This window comes from Parathielavia appendiculata (genome assembly GCF_033297405.1).
Source record: "Parathielavia appendiculata strain CBS 731.68 unplaced genomic scaffold N657scaffold_20, whole genome shotgun sequence".
NCBI lineage: Eukaryota > Fungi > Ascomycota > Sordariomycetes > Sordariales > Chaetomiaceae > Parathielavia > Parathielavia appendiculata.
In genome coordinates this window covers 276236-294433 of record NW_026944239.1, presented here as the reverse complement: position 1 = coordinate 294433, position 18198 = coordinate 276236, and the positions used below count along the sequence as shown (strand labels likewise).

The following is an 18198-nucleotide window of genomic DNA, read 5'->3' as shown; positions in this document are numbered from 1 at the left end:
CTGGGAATGCTAGTTGCCAGCGCTGTCAAAACTTTTCAAGCTATCATAGCGCTGTAAAATAGCGTTCTCACCCCCTTCAAAACCCCGCTGCGGTACCTAGCCATCCAAGCGTAATGGGGATAATATTCGGGTCGTTGCTAATACCTAAATAGTTATTCCGTTGCTTAGGACACCTCGAAAAGAGACGTACAGGACACCGGGGCTAGGTTATTACACCGCAAGCTGAAACCGTACCTCGACCTCTGTCTCCTGGCCTTCAGGCTGTGCTTCGAGTCTACACTGACCCCTCTCATAGGCAGGATTCAATTCAGCATGGCAATTGCATGCACTGATGAGCTGGCTCCAAAGAAGAGACACTACCTCAAGCCTTATTTAGGTTGGATCCGATAAACTCGAACCGCCTCATTACCTTGCCTCCCAAGGACTCCAGTCTCCCGGCAGTGCCTGGAGCTATTGGACTTCTAGCGCTGACTGGGAGCGTACAGCATCTCAGTCATCAAGATGGGCAAGATTACCCCATGCGGCTCTGCAGTTGGAGTGCAAGACAAACACGGCAGCGAGGATGATTGGCACCGTGGACCGCAGTGGAGTGCACAGATGATGTGTACCGTCGCATTCTTCGCATCAAGTGGGCTCAGTCACTCCGACTCGAGGGTGTGAGTCTACGCCGGATCGCCAAGGCTGCCTTCCTAGGGAGAGGTTGCCCGATCCATTGGTTACACAGCAGCAGTTTTTGTGCGTGATATCCTTGGCAGCGATTCATCCGACGAGAAGTGTCTTCGACAATCCAACCTCCTTCTGCCCCCAGCTGGCAGCTGGAGGAGGAACATAAATTCTGCAGCCAGGACACACGGAAACCTCTGTCTCTTTCACTGGCACTTCGCGGAGGTTGCTGACTTGCAGTTGAAAGCACCGCAACTCCACGGCCTGGCCCGGTGGCCCCTTACCAACAGCAGCCGCGTCTCATCCGCCTGCGGGATAGCACCTTAGAAGCGTCGCTCTCAACCATCACAGTGTGAACCAGCTCGGCCCTTACGTTGGTCTCACTCCTTTATACCTGCAACAATTCCTGCGGCTCGTTTTACCATACAGCCGGCCTGCCACCATGGATCCCAAAACCATCCCCACCCACCTCCCACCACGCTACGAGATCCGCGTGCTCGAACCCAAGCACTCAGACTGGGCAAAGGCCATCGTCTTGCACAGCAACCTCTTCTACTCCCGTCTTTGGCCCGCCCTCTACCCAGAGCACAGAACCCGGCGCATGTACGCCGGCTTCCGCGGAGCAACCTACCTCGTCGAGCACCAAATCAACAGCGGCCACTCGCTCGGCGTCTTCGACACCGAATACACCTTCAAGCGACCCGAGTCAGTGGCGACGGGCGGCACGCTGTACTGGGACCTGGAGGACGAGTCGCCCGACGGGGACACGCTGCTCGCGCAGATGGACTTCCCGCTCGTGTCGGTCGCGCTGGCGTACGACGGCTTCCACACGCTCGACATGGCCCAGATGGCGCCGCTCGTCCGGGCGCTGCCGGCGTTTGGGGCCGTCTTCGCGCTGCTGGCCCAGCTGGACAGGAGGGATCCGGAGAGCTGGAAGCCAAGGGCCGAGGGCGAGGTGCTGATGCGGAACGCGACGAGCACGAGGGCGGATTACGAGGGCAAGGGGTTGATGAGGAAGCTGGCCGAGTATATGATGCGGACGGCAGCGGCGAAGGGGTTTCGGGGGATCCAGATCGAGACCGTGTCGGATGCCGTGTGCAAGGTCTGGAGTGCGCCGCCTGAGCCGTTCAAGGGGGAGATCGTGTGCGAGTTCTATACCGCAACGGCTGAGCTGGGGGATGAGAATGGACAGAAGACGTACCCGTTTCGGCCGGCGGAACAGAGAATTACGAGGGTGTATGTTAGTCTGAAGTGAGCAGAGTGTGAAAGGCACAAATACATGTCGAGATTACTATCGGAACGAGTGGGATCTGTCTGCGAGAACAGTTCTAGTTTCGGTCAAAAAAAATTGTTCACTCGAAGCTGAGATGCATTTAAGGACAGTCGTCCCGGTATGCCCTTGGCCCTCAGCGCTCAGGCTGCTTTAATAAACCGAGGCAAAGAGGGTGACTCTAGACGGAGTAGACGGTAAGTAAAGGTCATCATGCAATCATTACCGACATCGGTCTCGCCCAGCACAACATATGATCTCCTGGTGATCTTGATGGAGTGCCAGTGATATTCCGCTTCCAGTCGGGGACGGTTTACAACCATGTCGCTCTTTGCGATGGCACTGGCAGTGTGTAGGTTATAGGTACAAGCTACAAGGACGCGGTTGACCCTCTCAGCAATAAGGAAGATTATTATATTACAAGAAGAGCCATGTTACTAGTGCCGCCACGGAGTACCTGTTGGTGGTTAGGCGACTTACGTCATATGTGAGGTCATTGTGTCATTGAGTTGTCGATGATGTACCCCTTGAACGGGACCCTGAATCCGAGTATAAACCTCCTCACCTTGGGTCAACCTAATTCGAAAATAGTACTGATGCTATCACCTTGATTGATTCCGACACCAGACACATCCGGAAGACCACAAACGAAGCCACAATCACCATGTCCGACCCTCACCCACAAGGCGGCAACCTCTTCGACATGGCCAAGGATGGTACCAGAGGTTTGCACTGCTCAAACCTCCCATTTGCTGATTGACAAGCTGACAGGACTCACAGTGCCCGAAGACGCTGCCAAGCCCAATGTGATGCCAGCCGGTGAGGGCCTACCAAGCCAGAAGCGAGAGGGAGGTCCGGGTGGTCTCGGCGTGCAAGACAACACGCTTGGAACCACCTTGCAGGGTGAAGTCGTGAGCGCAGCCGGAGAGCTCCCCGAAGACGTTGGGCAGAAATACAGCCGATCTGGCGGAATGGAGCGTCAGGAGAAGCACCATGCTCCCCATGGGGCACGGAATAAGCCCTAATTCGGACTGAACAATGGGGGTCGGCCTGGATGAAGAGTCACGGTGTACGATACAATCCAAAATGAGTCATCCTGGAACTATCCCATTAGGATATGGGAAAGATGGAAGGCGGTCTGGACTTAATTGCTTCCATATATGACACTTGCATGGCAAAGACTAGTAAAAACCCCATCAACCCCCCCAGTCGTCTCCATCCTACCCGTCTACGTACTAGCATGACGCCATACAATATCTGTACTGTCTCCTCCGCAACCATGCCCGGCATGCCTTGCTTCTATGGATCACCAGTCCAACGTGCCCTCCAGCGTGGTCGGTCCGGGCTCAATCATGGAGTCCGGCTCAAGGCTCTCGGAGAACTTCTGGTAAATCAGCCGCCGCACCTCGATATGGAGTTCCTCGTAGGCCGCTTCGAGCTGCTCAGCAGGCTGCCCAACAAGATGAGTCTTGTAGGCCGCGCTGTCTGAGTCGATCTCAACGAGGATGGCTTGAGACGCCTGGATGTTTCCGTATTGGCCAACCATGACGAGGCAGGTGACGATCTCAAACTTCTTGGTTGGGCCGAAGAGGACCTTGGCGTTAGCTTTTGAAAACAGTCAGCTTTTGCAAATTGAAGCTGTGGGCGAGCAGCGTTCATACTAAGGATTTGATCCCGGACGGCGGCGGCCATTGTCAATGGAACCCTACTTGGTGTTTGGGGCGTTTATTTGAGTGTGAGAGACTGAGTGAACTGAAAATGAATGGGGAAGTGCAGTCCGAAAGCCAGTCGAAGAACGGCGTTGATATACACTGGAAAAATGCCGAGTAATGAGTCCGGTTCGGCCTAGAGTCTGCCCTGCTTACGGAGGCTCTGCAGTTAACCCCTGACCCGGAGCGGCGGAGACAAACATGAATCACACTGCCTCGTGGAGCTTCAATTGGAGGAATTCCACACCGCTTGCTTCCTAAATGAACGCTCAGATGCATACGAATTTTACCTCAATAAGACACCGGCCTGAAAACCATTCGGGTTGCTCTGCCGGCAAGCTGGTACGGACGCTCCCTGACGATCTGTCCATGAGAGTCCTGGCCCTGGTGAGCAAATTTCTCTCTCATGGCTAGCTTGTGACGGAGGATAGGACTGATGATGCCGAGCGAGCACTCTCAACCCTCGAGTACGGTAGGCTTGATGGAGGAGAGAAGCGGGCGGTGAAGCCGGGCCAAAGTCTGGCCGACATGCTCGCTTGTGCGTCAACAAAACAATGCTCGGAGTCCTGGCGCCTTGTCATGGACATGGTCACCCATGCAGGGGGCCCACGATAGAATCTTAGCTGTCTGCAGCCCTGCACTAGCGGCATCACCTTGGGTTCCGCCTTGCCGTCACAACTGGAAATGCAGCCGGCGGAATGGCACAGAGAAGCCTCATGGTGGGCTGTGTGCGAACCTAGGGCACTGCAGTCCTGATGAACCTCTTTCCCGGCCGCATGTCAAGATCCTTCCCCGGGTCTAGTGGTGAGGGATCTTCCATGTAGAGGAACACATCATCAGTGGGTAGCCTGTGCGCCCACTTATCCTTCTCCCGTCGTAGACGCGCATCCTGTATACTCTACTCTCTCTCTTCTTTTCCTTAGCTTTCAATCAGCAGAGTTGAGTGGGCATTTGCAGTACTCAGTGCCTCGCCTTGATGCCACTTATCTCTTATACTTATACACTGATGTGGTAGCAAGGCTGTATAACACGATGTAATGCTTAAGCTAAAGAAGCTCACTTAATCAGAAGAGAGGCCATTGTTCAATACATTCTTGAGTTTTCTAAATGATGTTTTCCATCAAGACTTAGTAGTAACTAACTATTGGCAATCAAGTAAATAATCAGTGAGTAAGCCTGCAAAAAGAGAGAGGGCCTCTGATACCGGAAGGCATCTTGTAGAGTAGCCCCGCTGCAAAGGTCTGTGCGCGCTCAGCCCCTCCATGCCAGTTTATCTTGCATGTGGGACGCGCGACACCGACTTCCTGTCTGAATCTTCATCCTTCCTTCCAACAATTCAGTTACACCCATACCATGCCATCCCTCTGGTGCCTCCTGCATCAGCTAGCCTCGTGGTCTGCCCAGCCATCTTATTCCTTCAGCTACCTCTCCTTCTAAGCTTCCTATATTACCCTGTTTATATTGGCTCCCCCCCCCCCCCCCCCCCCCCCCTCCAAATTGCCATTGTAATCGTGGCTCTTTCCACTACGGTGAGTCTCTATAGCCTGGAGGCTTGCGGTTAGCCTCTATTATCCGTTCTCGGATTGAGCCTTCGGTATATCGTACCACAGGCTATATGGATAATGCTCCCTACAGTCTTGTCACGAGCAGAGGGCTATTGGCCCAGGCATGGCTGCGGAAAGTCATCTCTATTGTGTAGATTTACAAAATGGGGAGGAAAGGAAGAGATGCTGGAAGAGCTCTCGCGATGCAGGAGATAAATGCCAGAGAAAGTGGGGCACGCGCGAGCAAGGCAAGCGCGTACCTCGACGGCAGTTGCCGTCACAAGGCCTCTTGTGATGGGCACCACCCAAGGTCTGGTCAGCTCGCACATACAAGATCGATATTGCTACAACGAGAGCAAGAGCTAGATGACAGGAATGGGCGTTCAACCAGACCTTAAGTACTGGAGCAGAGGCCTATGCGTAGGCGTGACCACAGACGTATGATCAGACTCATGACCACAGGCATATGGCATAACCATGAGAACTGGAACGGGAAATCCGGTGACACTTCTTTCCGCCTTGGCCGTCGGTTGGAGTGGGTATTTGTGAAAAGTCTCGGTGCCCTAACAACTGAAAGGGACTCCTGAAGTTTATAACTTGACAATGGGAGAGGTTCGGTGAAGCCAAAGGGTTCACAACAAGCAATGTCCAAAGGTACTGACAATATCTTGCACTCTGCGAGAGTTGAGCGAGATGCTGCAGGCGCAAGAAGCTCTGGGATTACACTCTATCTGCTAATCGAAAGCTGAAGAGGAGAGGGAAAACTGGTCGCACTCGACATGATCCTCCGTTATACCATAATACCACCAGCAGGACCGGTCTCGTCCGCAGGCTAGTCTCAATAAGGGAATGCACCTGTAACCCCAACCCTGGTGCACTTTCCGTCACAATCTTCCCCTGTCAAAAAAAGCTCGCCTCGAGCTTAGACAGCCAGCTTAATCGAAAATAGCATTTCAAACTAAATCTTCCAGACCTGCGATATTTTCCACTGCTATAAGCGCTGTAGTCGCCGACCTCTAGTTACTGGCCGGTCGTCATCCGGGTGCGGGTCCGCGAACCGGTTTTCGGCTGCAGCCAGCAACCACTCGTCCAGTCGTACCGGGGATCCAGCCTGGTCAGGGTAGTCGTCGTGGAACCGTTTGATCGTCACCGGTACGTTCCTGAAGTCCGACGCCGGGTACCAAGTCGGGTCCAGGTCCCAACCACGCCATTCAACTTGGTACTGGAGCTTGCCGTGATGGGTCCGGCTGGCTAGGATTTGCTCAAGCTCCCAATCCTCCTCACCACCGACGTCTTCACCAGGCGGATCCTCAACAACCTCCTTAGGGAGCGGGTTGCCTGGATAGCGGCGGAGCCGGTCAGCTGTGAACTCGGCCGATTCGCGACAGGATTCCGGGACCCCGAGCCGGTAGGCCCACATCGCGGTTTTCTCAACGATCTTATAGTAGTGCTGCCCCGGCCGGCTGGTCAGTTCGATGGACTGTTTGATAATGAAGACGTGGTCGCCGACGCCAAAGTCCGGTCCCGGCGATCCCGATTCGTCTATGACGCCTGGTTATCCTGGGCCTTCTGGATCATCTGCCGGGCATACTCAACGTAGCCCTAGATCCGGTAATCCGCCTCCTGCGCCAATTCACGGCTCAATTGCTCCCGGTAGTTGGCAAAGTCTCACTTGTGGGACTCCCAGTCAATTGGCATCGGCTTTGAATAGCTCAACAGAACCTCATGCGGCTGCAATCCAGTGCTGTCGTGCGGTAAACTTCATCTGGACGGCATCAAGTGATCGCTCTGGACCAATTGTCTTGGTAATAACTCACAAACTGTCGCAACCGCTGGTTGTTATACTGGTTAAAGGTTCTCGACCTGCTCAGCAGTCTAGAAATGTCCTGCTGTAGCCAGCTTCCATTCGATATTGAGATCCGGGACAGCTCGTCGGTGAACTCGGCCCGGAGCTGTGGTCCACGGTCACTAATAATCTCCATGGGTATGCCGTAGACTCGGTACGGGCCCTCATAGTACATCCTTGCTGCATCGCGGGCGGTGGCACTCATCTTGCACGGAACGGTCCACGATGCCTTCATCAACCGGTTGATTATAACCAACGCATTGCCGTAACTATAGCGGTCGGGCGGCATTACATTGAAACCCACGACCAAGCTTTGCCGGGCCCGCTACGACGGCGAGATCGCCTGTAGCAGTCCAGTCCAGGGGTCTTGTCTTTTGGGTATCTCGATGATCGCCACGGTATATAGTTACAAACACGTTAACATTGCCCCTTATTCTCGGCCACCAGTACCTGGTGGCTACCGGTCTTGTCCCGGCCAGGGTACGCCGTAACCTGCTTGAAGTGTGCCTCCTGGATGACCCCGGTCTGTAAGTGTCCAACCGCTGGTACGACCAACCGACCTTCGCGTAGAAGCAACCGGTCCCCTAGGATGTGAACCCGCTGTTTCCTTTGCGAGCCCTCCAACTCTGGTGCCCTGCGATTAGCCTCATCCAATGTTGGCAGCGTAATCCAAACGGAAGCCACAGTAGTCACAAACAATTGCCTTGCTGCCCGCGGGGAAAGCATCTTCAGTCTCTTCAGCGCTAATTAGAGCGGCTGCGATGCCCAGCGAGTGGAGGGCTTGCAGGTCCCCGCCCTGACCGTCATGGAGAGTGTCCGAGCGGCGGAAGTAAAACTAGGGAGGACACTCCGGGTTAGAGTCAGAGTTGACTGGTCCGGGGCCGAACCGGTGTGCCGCGCATGATCGCGTACCGCCTTGAGGGCAGACAACCCAGCTCCGTTGATCCTGACCTTCCAGACCTAAGAGTCCGCGCCGTTTTCCTGACCGAGAACCTCGACGAACTCGATGTCGGCCCGGGCATTCGGAGTGAAAGGGACTAGTTTGGGGCCCGGGACCCGGGGAAGCGGCACCGGCGGAATAGGTAATTAGGGGAAGGAGGCGGAAAACAGACGAAGCCATGATGCTGAAGTCTTGCGTACTCGGAAAGTCAAATTCAAGGTTGAGAACTGGCGCAGCAATGCGATGGACCGTGAAGTGCAACAGACGAAAGGTAAAGGTAGTGCTGTATTCTGTAGATGAGGGGCAAAAAGTCCTCTCGGTGGCTGCCAAAGCGATAATCACAGCCCTGTGTGCCTCTGCCAACTGGGACGGCGGGAACCCGCAGGCTGTGGCTAAGGTACTGTTTTTTTTATTCTTGACAGGGACTAGATATTGGAACTGGAATTGCAACAAGTGAGCCGATCAGGCCCTACAACCCGACTCGGCAGTGCAGGATCATGGAAGTTATCAACTCGAACCAACAGTTTCAACTCACACCATTCATGTGTCAATAATACGTTCATACCGACCAGGCGGGATGATTATTCAGTCAACCTGGGCTATGAGACCGAGATCCTCAACCTCCCGCGAAGTTAATTTCTCAACTGACCTCTGCATCCTCGGCTTTCAGGTTGTACCAGGCAATCCTGACAGCCACCCCCGGCCGCGAATTACCCTATACCCAAGTCAGCTATCTCACGCCGGAGTTCATCTTCACCCTCAACAACAGCCCGGCCGCAGATGTCTAGGCAATGGGCTGCATCCTGTTCAACCTAGGATATCCGATGCAGGTGTTCTGGAACTTTTTTTTGCGAACGACCCGAGGGGACTGCAGAATTAACCTGCTACGCGCTGGGCCCGTTGCCGGAGGAGTGGATGGCAGTCAAATCGTACGAGGGCTGGCCTGTCCACGAGCGGCTGGAGGATGACGATGTTGAGGTTCGGGCCAAGTGTGACCCGCTCAGGTTTGTCGACCATAGCAACGACAAATGCTTCCTCGAGGATGTTGTAGGAGGTATCCGCGAGCCTTGTCGATCGGTGGGTATTGGCTTGAACTCAGGGACGGGGCAAGAGTTTTTTAAATCTGAAGGTTCGAAGATTGATTACATTGCAGGAATGAAGCGGCGAAGGAGAAGTCTGAGACTGAGAATACATAAAGCGAGGGCAAGTCATGCACTGCCGCGTCCAAGCAAAGCGCACAATTGATCTCGAAATCCCGACATGGAAGCTACCTAGGTACTGCTTCTGGCGCCACCGTGTGCTGGATGGTCCCCAGGCATCTCGAAGGGATATGTTTGCATCGACGATGCCGCCTCAACCGGAGCCGCCCAGTGTGGTTTCTCATACTCGTACTCTGGCGGGTAATATCCGCGGTGAGCTGGATCAACCGCCCCTCCAGGGCCAGGCGGAGCGGGGGTCGGTTCGACCGGCTGAACCGATCTTTGCTTTCTACGGTACCAAAAAAAGAAGAGACCGGCGCCAACAAACCCCGCCACCGCCGCGCCAACCGCGATTCCCACGATGACACCAGTGGAGAGACCGCCTTTCTCCCCTTCTGACCCCGCCGATGCGGCCCCGCCACTACCACCGCTGCCGCCGGCGCCCCCGCCACTATCACCGCCGCTGGTGGTGGTTACGTCCACTTCGCTCGTCCCGTTCGCTTCCTTGGCTGTGAGCGCCGTCCAAAACCCGTCCCACGACTTCTCCCAATCATTGCCGCCGCTCTTGATCGTTTCCTCGTCCGGCTGTATGCTGACAGGATCCACGCCAGGAGGGATATTCGGACCTGGAGCCTGGCCCAGGAAGACCCTATTCTTTTCCCAGTTCGCCCCCAAAAATGCGTCTTGGAAGAAGGCGCGACCGAGAACATACGCGCCAGTGCCGCTCGTAAAGCAGGGGAAGTACGGGGTCGGGTTGCCGGCGAAGGGCGCCGTCAGCGTTAGGTTAAGGTGGCGGAACGGGACGTGAATAGTGAGCGAGTCGGTGTTGCGGCCGCCCATGACGGTGAAAGAGAGTGTAGAGGCGGATGCCACAATGGGTTTGTACCGGGGGGACGAGACATTCCAGGTATACAGGCCTAGTGAAGCGTTGTAGACAACCGGGAGGTGTGATGCAATGGCATCACAGGTTGACTGGGGTAAGGTGAGGTACGGACTGCATGGGTCGATGAAGATGGGCAGACCAGAGGGTGGGATCGTGGAGTTGCCTTTGGTGAGGAGGCCGGAAATATTAGTGTTGGAGGTGACATTGCCGGAGCCGGAGCCAGAGCCGGAGCCAGAATCCACAGGGACGGACTCAAAAGGAGAGCTGCCTTTGATGACGCGGATGCTTATATCTTGGAGGGAGATCGGCTGAGAGAAGTCGCCCTGGAAAGTGAGGACGTTTCCTACGACCCGGTTGCGGTCGTAACCTCCATAAAGGAGGGACCCAGACATCCTTGCAGAGGGGCCTGCCGCCCCGTAGTGGAGGCCAAATGAACTCGATGCCGTGGATCCATCATCCTTCAGAACCCAGGGAATCATGGTAGCGTTGATGCCGGGTTTCTTGCCAAGTGTGTCGCTTGAAAATACCTGGCTCCGGTCCGGCGCGCCTAAGCTGAAGCAGCCTGTGAAGATGGGATACCAAGTGCCTCCGGGGTAGGCGTACATCTGTGACTCGGTCTCAATCAAGGCCAGCGAGTGGTTTTGGATGGGGCCGGATCTGAATCCGAGGTCGATTGTTTCCAGCTGCATGTTGGCGTTGCCGCGAAGGGGCACCCCGCGGGCCAAGTCCTGTGTAGGTGGCTGAAAGGAAATTTTCGCTCCATCGCTGGTCGCCGATGTCCTGTCTTTGCGATATGTTCCGGATGCGCAGTGAGGCATTGAGCCGTTAATCGAACAATAATCCGAAGTTGTCACGATGGATTGCCACATGCGTCCCGGAAAGAGAGAGATCTTCGGTTGGCCGCCAATGGAGACTTCGATGGTGTTCCACGGCCCGTCAGGACCAAAAGACTGTCCCCATGTCGCCTGTCTCGGTTCCACGGCAGCAAGAGCGAACGTAGGGAGTGAAAGGGACAACAAAAGTGCTTCAAAGATCGGCGCGGGTCTCATCGTGTACGCCCGCTTGAGTGGCGTCAGTTTCAGTCAACTCCGTGACTTGGGTTTCGGGAACTATGCTGAAGAGGCGAACGCTGACAGGAAGTAGAAGGGAGAGATGAGGAGAAAAACACAGAAACCGAGGAACTCGGGAAAGAGCCCTGGCAAGACTAAAGGACGCGAGAAGCATCTGAGAGGCGAAGTGAGCGCATCAGTGTGATGTTGGGGACAAGCCCTTCTCCTTCCACCCCGTCTTGGGCAGTTGGACTGCCCTGGCTCGCCTGGACAAGGAATATTACAGGTAGTATATCACGGGCGGCAGACACTCGTCATTCAGCCTATCATGACGAAGATGCCGGTGCAGAGCGCGGCAAATGCAACCGTAACAATGCCTGGGACTGGGCCCACTGTCTCATCTTCCTGCGGTTGGTGATTAGTTTGCATAAGCGATTCTTGGTGCTCAACCGTGACTTATGATGGGTTCCCGGAAATTGAAACCGACAATCGCCCGTCGGACCCAATCATGCCCAGTCTCAGAAATACCACCCATCCACTGTGCGGAGACCCAGGCGTCAACCGGGAAGCCGGAGAAGAACCTGATCGACGTTAACTTAGCCGCCCAGCTGTGCGCGAGAGGCGCTCGCTAAAATTGCTGCTGTCGACCCCTGTCAAGCTTCGACGCCGCCTGGCCTGACCCCTGATTCCTCCGTCAAGAAAAATGGATCGATGGCCACCGTGGCGGCTGCGAGGCGGCCATACTATCCCATCACCGTTGTTCTAGTCGTCGCGATGTTGATGAAGCCCCGTGCCTTCATCTCTCGGCGCCCTCATTATGATCGTTTGGCCCTTCCGCCTCAATTTTTCTTATTCCGCGGTCGACGGGTTGGCCGGCGCCGCTGATGGGGGCCCAGCTGACCTAACAGCCCCGCAATCAAGGTGTTTGCCCAGCATGAGCGATGTGCTGTCGTCCCGGAGGGTGCGGGTGTGGCTACCGGTGGCAGTAATCTTGACTATTCTTTTCGCCTTTGGAGCCCGTTACGATGCCCTCCCAAGCGCGCCGACCGGATGGAGCAAAGCGGGCAGTTCGGGCACACTGCCACCATCCGGAGGCGGCGTGAGCCTGGCGACGGAACCCAACGTCGACTGGTCGCGCTTCGCATATACGCAGTATGTGACCGACAGCCACTACCTGTGCAACTCTGTCATGCTGTTCGAACGGCTGCAGCACGTTGGGAGCCGGGCCGATCGTGTCATGATGTACCCAGCGCCTATGCTGGAGAACCCGGACGCGACAGACGGTGGCTCAAGCGACGACGCTCGCTTGTTGATCAAGGCTCGCGACGAGTACGGCGCAAAGCTAGTGCCCATCACGGTACAGCGGCGGGCAAGCGCCGACAGTACGTCTCCTCGCACCCCTCCCAGTTGGTACTGAGCTTTGCTAAGCAAAACCTCTTCGGCAGAGACCTGGGCAGAGTCATATACGAAACTCCTCGCCTTCAACCAGACGCAGTACGATCGCGTGCTCTCGCTCGACTCCGACTCCGTCCTCCTCCAAAATATGGACGAGCTATTCCTGCTCCCCCCTTGCCCCGTGGCCATGCCCCGAGCGTACTGGCTGTACCCTGAAACAATGATCCTCTCATCGCAGGTCATGCTGGTGACGCCCAGCGAGGTCGAATTCGGTCATGTCATGGACAAGATCAACCAAGCTGGCCGCGATGACTATGATATGGAGATCGTCAACTACCTTTACAAAGACTCGGCCCTCGTCCTCCCGCATAGACCCTACGACCTGTTGACAGGAGAGTTCACACTCGATGAGGACAAGCACCGGTGGTACCTGGGCAGCGACACAGAAGAGTGGGACCCTGTCAAAGTGTTCAACGAGGCCAAGTTCCTGCATTTTTCCGACTGGCCCGTGCCAAAACCCTGGCTAGGTATGTCGGACAGCGTGAGACAGTCCAAACAGCCAAAATGCCACGTGAAGGACGGCGTGGAATCGTGTGCCGAACGGGAGATTTGGCTCGGGATTTATCGAGAGTTTGTCGAGCGACGGAAGGTGAGGTTCCTGTGACGGGTCCTGGTTTTCTTGGTGACCGAGCTAACGTTATTGTAGCGAGTGTGCGGGCGCGTTGCTGGTGAGCCACTGCGGCGGAGGCGATTCTCGTCATAGGTCTGGTCTGGTGGTTGATCAGCGCTGCTGGTGCTAGTGGGTTGGCATTCCTTGTCATGAGTCGGGCGTTACGGATCTTAGGAGCCTGGCCTTTAATGCGGACCAGTCTATCGCAGCGAGAGATGGGTTCGGCGTTTAGGTTGGATAAGGTATCGTGTAGGAAAGGCGGGATATAATAGAAAGAAATGATACCAAGGTTAGGTTAATGTCTCCCCAAACTGCTGCAGAGCACACGTCGCTTTCAGGTTTTGCTCTGGACTTCACCTACCACACTCGTTTCTGCTCTTGCTTCACAAGCACTTTACTTATCATTACTTTGGAGGACCCCACCCCCCCCCCCCCCGCCCGGGGATCCTCTGAAGGCAAGAGCTCCACTTCGACTAACGCTCGGTTCGATCCGCACCAGGTGGGCCAGCCGCTTAGCAAGGGATGAGCAAGGCGCCGAGTGGCATACTGAGGTACTGAAACTAGACACCAACAAGTGCGGAAACTATGGTTCGAGGATGTTAGCCAGCGACATCCGATGCGCGGCTTCATTCAGCGGACTTCTGGACGAATACTTATCTATTCAAGGCAAATTCTCTGAGCCATCTTTTTTGCGCCGCCCTTCGTGATTACGACAGCCATTTCTGTTTCGAACACGGAGGTGCGGAAAGCATTGAGCACCTCAGCAATGCCCTTCGAATAACTACCTGTATCAGCGTCCGCGAGGCCAGGCGGGACGACATCGATGCCATTATCAACATCAACTTCACCGTTTCAATGACAATGTCATGAACCAACTGATGTACCCAGGCGGCGTCTCTGCCGACTCCAAGGCAAAGTTCGCCTCAAAGCTCTTCCCCGAGGACAGCGCAGGGAGGCCAGTGAAAGGAGGGCAATCTTTCTCCGCGTTGCCGAATACCTGCCAGAGCCTACCGACCGGCTTGGGGAGATTGTCGCATTTGCAAGATGGCTGCTTCATTGTGCGCCTCGCACCGAGGCACAATGGAAGGCGTAAGAGTTCAACGCAACGACCGAGAAATGGGGCGAGGGTTGCGATGTGGCCGTGGTCAACGCCTTCATTGGTGGAATGGCACGGCTTCAACGCGATCACACCCGAAGTGAAGCAGCGCTGTGTAAGTCCCAGCATCCCTGCCATATTGACGCTGGACCTTTGCTAACTCTTATCAGATCTCAGCACTCTCGCATACAGCCCAACTCGGCAGCGGCTCGGGGCCGGCTCGGCGCCCTTGAAGTGGGTTTCGATCTTGCCGACAGCCTTGGGTTCCCTGCTCGGGTCGAGGCCTCCCCTGCCAGCTATGGCCTCTACAAGAAGTTTGGCTATGAAGATGAAGTGTTAGATCTCGAGGTCACCGAAACCTGGGCAGCGCTGTCAACAAGTCAAGTCTACCAAGTCAAGTCTCCAAGTCAAGTCAAGTCAAGTCAAGTCAAGTCAAGTCAAGTCAAGTCAAGTCAAGTCAAGTCAAGTCAAGTCAAGTCAAGTCAAGTCTTATTTCTCGAGACTTGTCAATCAAGTCGGTGCATCGACTTGACTTGACAGACTTGACACTAAGTAGGGTTAGGGTATCGAGTAAAAAGTAAGTCCATGTGGGGTTAACTAGCCCAGATTTTGTCCCCGATTAAAACTCGGAACATACCGAAAATGGGCATTTTACCCACTCTTCTGGCCCTAACCTACTGCGACGCGTTGCCTGTCGCGTCGATCACCTCCTGGTCAAGGTGGCTGCGCGCCGCTGCAAAGCTCACCCATACTTCCCGTTTGCAATCCTCCCGAATGGCTATCGTCGCTACTAACGATGCCGCACGCGCAGCTCTTGATTCTGACGACATTTCCATTATGCCGAACGTCGACTTCGAGAACCCCTTGCACCTCAACGCGTTCGACGCGCTCGGCCGTGCCAAGCGCACCAAGAAGAGCATCAAGGAGCAAATTCGTGATGCCAAAGCCATCACCGATGTGCCCCTCGATCCGAAGCTATACCCGAAGATCCAGGGTCCCGACAATCGGTTTTACCACCTCCGCGCGCATTTAAAATAAAGGATGGACCTTCCTGGGTCAACGCCCACGGTACGCTGCTCCTACGGCTCACAGGAAACGATTCGAGCTCTACAGACGGCAAGTTCTGGGTCTGTCACGAGTGCTACAACATCTTCGACGCGGAGGCGACAACTTCGCCAGCTAAACACTTCCGACAAAGACACGGTATTACGAGGGATGGCGAACGTCTTGGGGCAAATACTGCGGGCAAGAGATCGTCGCCAGAAGTGATTAAGAGACTAGCAGAGGGCTGAGATGAGCGACTGTCTGCGGAACAAGAGAGGGAGCTACTCAATACGTGGCGAGAAACTGGGCCAGTGGGTAAACTACACTACCTTGTACACTTCGCCCGCCGACGCCCCAGCGCAGGGACGCTTTCAACGACTTCACAGAAGGTACCCTAGCACCCTCACCCTGCTAAAGACAATCATATTCAGGGCTGATGTATTCTTCTTTTTACAGGCAATCTCACTGAGGCAGAACGCGAGGAAATTGGCGCCATCCTCGTCGACCCTGCAATTCGAAACCTCAGGCTGAAGTCTGACAACGATACCCGCTGGCACTCGGTGTACCATATGATTGAGCGTGCCCTCGTCCTCCGTGATCCCCTCACCAAGTTCAGCGCCCGGTACAATCGATTAGGGGACCTCAGTGACGAAGCCGTACTTTCTTCCGAGGATTGGGCAGTCCTGACAGAGATTAAAGCTCTATTGGCCCCATTCAAGTTCATTACCAAAAAGTTCGAGGGGAGGAAACCCAATCTTTGTGACGTTGTCACCCACATCTTCAGCCTCCACCGGGATCTCAAGCATTTGCACCGAGGATATAGTGCTGAGTTTGAACGGTCGGGAGGGTTTGATAGCTCGATAATTCCGCTCAACAACGAGCGCCCCGCGGGGCAGCTCCCGGCGTTCCCGCCCACTGGGCCCGCTGCGGCACAGCAGCGCCCATGCCGGATTCGCCGCGTGCCCGCCCGGTTTAGTGATTGTGACGTCGACCTCCCCGGAATCGGGCTCCGCCGCCCAGTTACCGCCCCTAAGCAACACGGGCCCCTTGTCGAGCTTGGAAATCCTCTTCACGAGGATCTTGAGGTGCCTTCCTTCTCGAGCCTTCAATCTAGCCTCAAATACGCCATTGACAAGCTTGAGAAGTATCTTGACATACTAGATGAGACCCCTGCTTATTGGGCAGCTCTCATTCTGCACCCGGGCCGCAGGATGAAGTGGGTGAAGCTGTTTTACGAGGGCAACGACAAGAGGATCTTAGAGATTCAGCGGCGGTTTGTGGCCTACTTTGATGCGCACCACCCAGCAGTCGAGCCCGCAGCACGCCCATGCACCCCGGTTCAAGTCCATGGCTTTGGAGATAGCTTCTATGATGCGCCAGTTGCCGGAGGTATTATAGATGAGGTTGGGGAGTATCTACGAGGGCCTGTACACCCCGTTGACAATCCAATACAATGGTGGTTGGCCCGGAAAGACGAGTATCCACGTCTCACGAGTTTGGCGCTCGAAATACTCTCATACCTCCCTGCGCAACGGAATGCGAGCGGACCTTCAGCCTCACTAAGCTCACGATAGGGTCACAACGACACTCCCTTGGTGATGGTACCCTCTCAGAGCTTCAATGTGTACGAAATTGGGCGCGGGAGGAGTCCGTTGGGAAGGTTGTGGCCTTATGACAGGCTTGGTGGCCCAGTTTTTGTAATTAACTGGTGTTCGGAATAACCTCCGAGCCTTCTTGGCAAGTCTTCCAAGTCAAGTCAAGTCGGGGGTCGTTCAAGTCAAGTCTTGCACAGATTTGTCAAGTCAAGTCAAGTCTGCCGCCAGACTTGACTTGACTTGACTTGTTGACAGCGCTGAACCTGGGGCGTGGTCAACACAGACGAAAGCGATTGGGGTGCCAACAACGCCGTGTCGCTTGCAAGCTCAGCCCCTGACGAAATCATGCGCACCGTAATCATGAGACGGCCGCCTCAGAAGGCAGCCATATGAGCGATAACGCTATGAAAGGCAAAGAAAATACATCACACGAACGATTCCGTGGCCATTCATCTATCACCAATTTGTACCGAGCCTGCTTTCTGTTGCTGACGGTTGCCCAACCGTTTAAGCCGAAGCGGCGACCTGCAGGGTGGCACGATGCCCTGTTTTATTGGCAAGGTAGCCGCCTGCTTACAGTGGCGCGTTCCATCTCGATGCAGACACACCTACTCCGTATCCCACTGGTCCTGGTGAAGTCTTGTCCAAAGGCAGCAACGGGGCCCGACGTTGGCCGGGCCACTTCGCCAGCGCCCCTTTTCTGCTTGTATCTTGCAATCTGGGTGTCAATCCACTTTCATAAAGGGAACAGCTAGATTGCACACGGCCACGGCTATATAGCACGGCGCTATCCCTGATTAGGCAGGGCTCCCACGGTGCCCGTGCAGCAGTACAATCGTGAATTTTCTGACAGCTGCCAAGCGGGCCACAGGCCGGAGTCTGCCCAAAGCACACTACAGCAGCCGGCTGCTTCCCCAACTTCCCGCTTCAACTTCCATCCACACAACCTGTTACCGCCAGAGATTGTCAGGTATGATTCCTGCCCTTGATGCCATTTGTGAAGCTGATGAAGCTGTTTCCAAACAGAATGGAAGCCATCGAGTCGTCGTCGGAAGCGCCCAGCCGCCCTTGCGGTCCCCCGCCGCCCGAAAGAGTGTACGCCAGTGAGGAGGCCGCCTAGCAAGCCATCCAAGCCCACGCTTAACGAGCTCATGTTATTTGCGTTGACTTCAATTGAACGGATTGATCAAGCCGACGCAACTTCTGTGCCTCCACTTGGCAGCTGTCAGGAAGTTCACGATTGTACTACTGCACGGGCACCGCGGGAGCCCTGCCGAATCAGGGATAGCGCCGTG

General features: G+C 55.2%; 7 protein-coding genes across 7 annotated transcripts; 4 read left to right on the top strand and 3 right to left on the bottom strand.

Moving 5' to 3' along the window:
• Positions 1 to 791: 791 nt before the first annotated feature.
• N657DRAFT_674567 (uncharacterized protein) lies at positions 792 to 2840 on the top strand (the record flags this gene model as incomplete). Its single annotated transcript, XM_062795760.1, has 7 exons — positions 792 to 1899; positions 2042 to 2054; positions 2106 to 2130; positions 2219 to 2285; positions 2525 to 2658; positions 2714 to 2785; positions 2836 to 2840. The coding sequence occupies exons 1-7, from the start codon at positions 1106 to 1108 to the stop codon at positions 2838 to 2840; spliced, it is 1110 nt and encodes a 369-aa protein (XP_062643823.1). The 5' UTR covers positions 792 to 1105.
• Positions 2841 to 2993: 153 nt separating this feature from the next.
• On the bottom strand, positions 2994 to 3681 carry N657DRAFT_649632 (uncharacterized protein). Its single transcript, XM_062793766.1, has 2 exons — positions 3595 to 3681; positions 2994 to 3538 (listed from the first exon to the last, which is right to left on the bottom strand). The coding sequence occupies exons 1-2, from the start codon at positions 3623 to 3625 to the stop codon at positions 3240 to 3242; spliced, it is 330 nt and encodes a 109-aa protein (XP_062643822.1). The 5' UTR covers positions 3626 to 3681; the 3' UTR covers positions 2994 to 3239.
• A 1451-nt stretch (positions 3682 to 5132) lies between these two features.
• Positions 5133 to 5751, top strand: N657DRAFT_649631 (uncharacterized protein). The gene has a single exon (XM_062793765.1). The coding sequence runs from the start codon at positions 5351 to 5353 to the stop codon at positions 5582 to 5584; it is 234 nt and encodes a 77-aa protein (XP_062643821.1). The 5' UTR covers positions 5133 to 5350; the 3' UTR covers positions 5585 to 5751.
• A 3657-nt stretch (positions 5752 to 9408) lies between these two features.
• N657DRAFT_549120 (uncharacterized protein) lies at positions 9409 to 11073 on the bottom strand (the record flags this gene model as incomplete). The annotated part of the gene is made up of 1 exon (XM_062787879.1): positions 9409 to 11073. A coding segment is annotated over one exon (1665 nt), but the record flags the coding sequence as incomplete, so codon positions are not given.
• A 547-nt stretch (positions 11074 to 11620) lies between these two features.
• N657DRAFT_649629 (glycosyltransferase family 8 protein) lies at positions 11621 to 13330 on the top strand. The gene is made up of 3 exons (XM_062793764.1): positions 11621 to 12485; positions 12549 to 13147; positions 13205 to 13330. The coding sequence occupies exons 1-3, from the start codon at positions 12038 to 12040 to the stop codon at positions 13259 to 13261; spliced, it is 1104 nt and encodes a 367-aa protein (XP_062643819.1). The 5' UTR covers positions 11621 to 12037; the 3' UTR covers positions 13262 to 13330.
• A 586-nt stretch (positions 13331 to 13916) lies between these two features.
• Positions 13917 to 14755, top strand: N657DRAFT_242566 (uncharacterized protein). The gene is made up of 2 exons (XM_062786377.1): positions 13917 to 14377; positions 14435 to 14755. Exons 1-2 carry the CDS (start codon positions 14035 to 14037, stop codon positions 14602 to 14604), a joined length of 513 nt encoding a protein of 170 aa, XP_062643818.1. The 5' UTR covers positions 13917 to 14034; the 3' UTR covers positions 14605 to 14755.
• A 1185-nt stretch (positions 14756 to 15940) lies between these two features.
• N657DRAFT_636920 (uncharacterized protein) lies at positions 15941 to 16657 on the bottom strand (the record flags this gene model as incomplete). Its single annotated transcript, XM_062791472.1, has 3 exons — positions 15941 to 16009; positions 16085 to 16465; positions 16595 to 16657. The coding sequence occupies 3 exons, from the start codon at positions 16655 to 16657 to the stop codon at positions 15941 to 15943; spliced, it is 513 nt and encodes a 170-aa protein (XP_062643817.1).
• Between the last annotated feature and the right edge of the window lie 1541 nt (positions 16658 to 18198).

Bases quoted from the DNA above. Each gene is read 5' to 3' on its own strand.
- N657DRAFT_649632 (XM_062793766.1), bottom strand. From the start codon at position 3,625: ATGGCCGCCGCCGTCCGGGATCAAATCCTTA. The intron at 3,539-3,594 runs GTATGAACGCTG...TGTTTTCAAAAG, and splicing joins CGTCCGGGATCAAATCCTTA to CTAACGCCAAGGTCCTCTTC.
- N657DRAFT_649631 (XM_062793765.1), top strand. From the start codon at position 5,351: ATGGGGAGGAAAGGAAGAGATGCTGGAAGAGCTCTCGCGATGCAGGAG.
- N657DRAFT_649629 (XM_062793764.1), top strand. From the start codon at position 12,038: ATGAGCGATGTGCTGTCGTCCCGGAGGGTGCGGGTGTGGCTACCGGTG. The intron at 12,486-12,548 runs GTACGTCTCCTC...CCTCTTCGGCAG, and splicing joins GCGGCGGGCAAGCGCCGACA to AGACCTGGGCAGAGTCATAT. The intron at 13,148-13,204 runs GTGAGGTTCCTG...ACGTTATTGTAG, and splicing joins AGTTTGTCGAGCGACGGAAG to CGAGTGTGCGGGCGCGTTGC.
- N657DRAFT_242566 (XM_062786377.1), top strand. From the start codon at position 14,035: ATGAACCAACTGATGTACCCAGGCGGCGTCTCTGCCGACTCCAAGGCA. The intron at 14,378-14,434 runs GTGTAAGTCCCA...AACTCTTATCAG, and splicing joins ACCCGAAGTGAAGCAGCGCT to ATCTCAGCACTCTCGCATAC.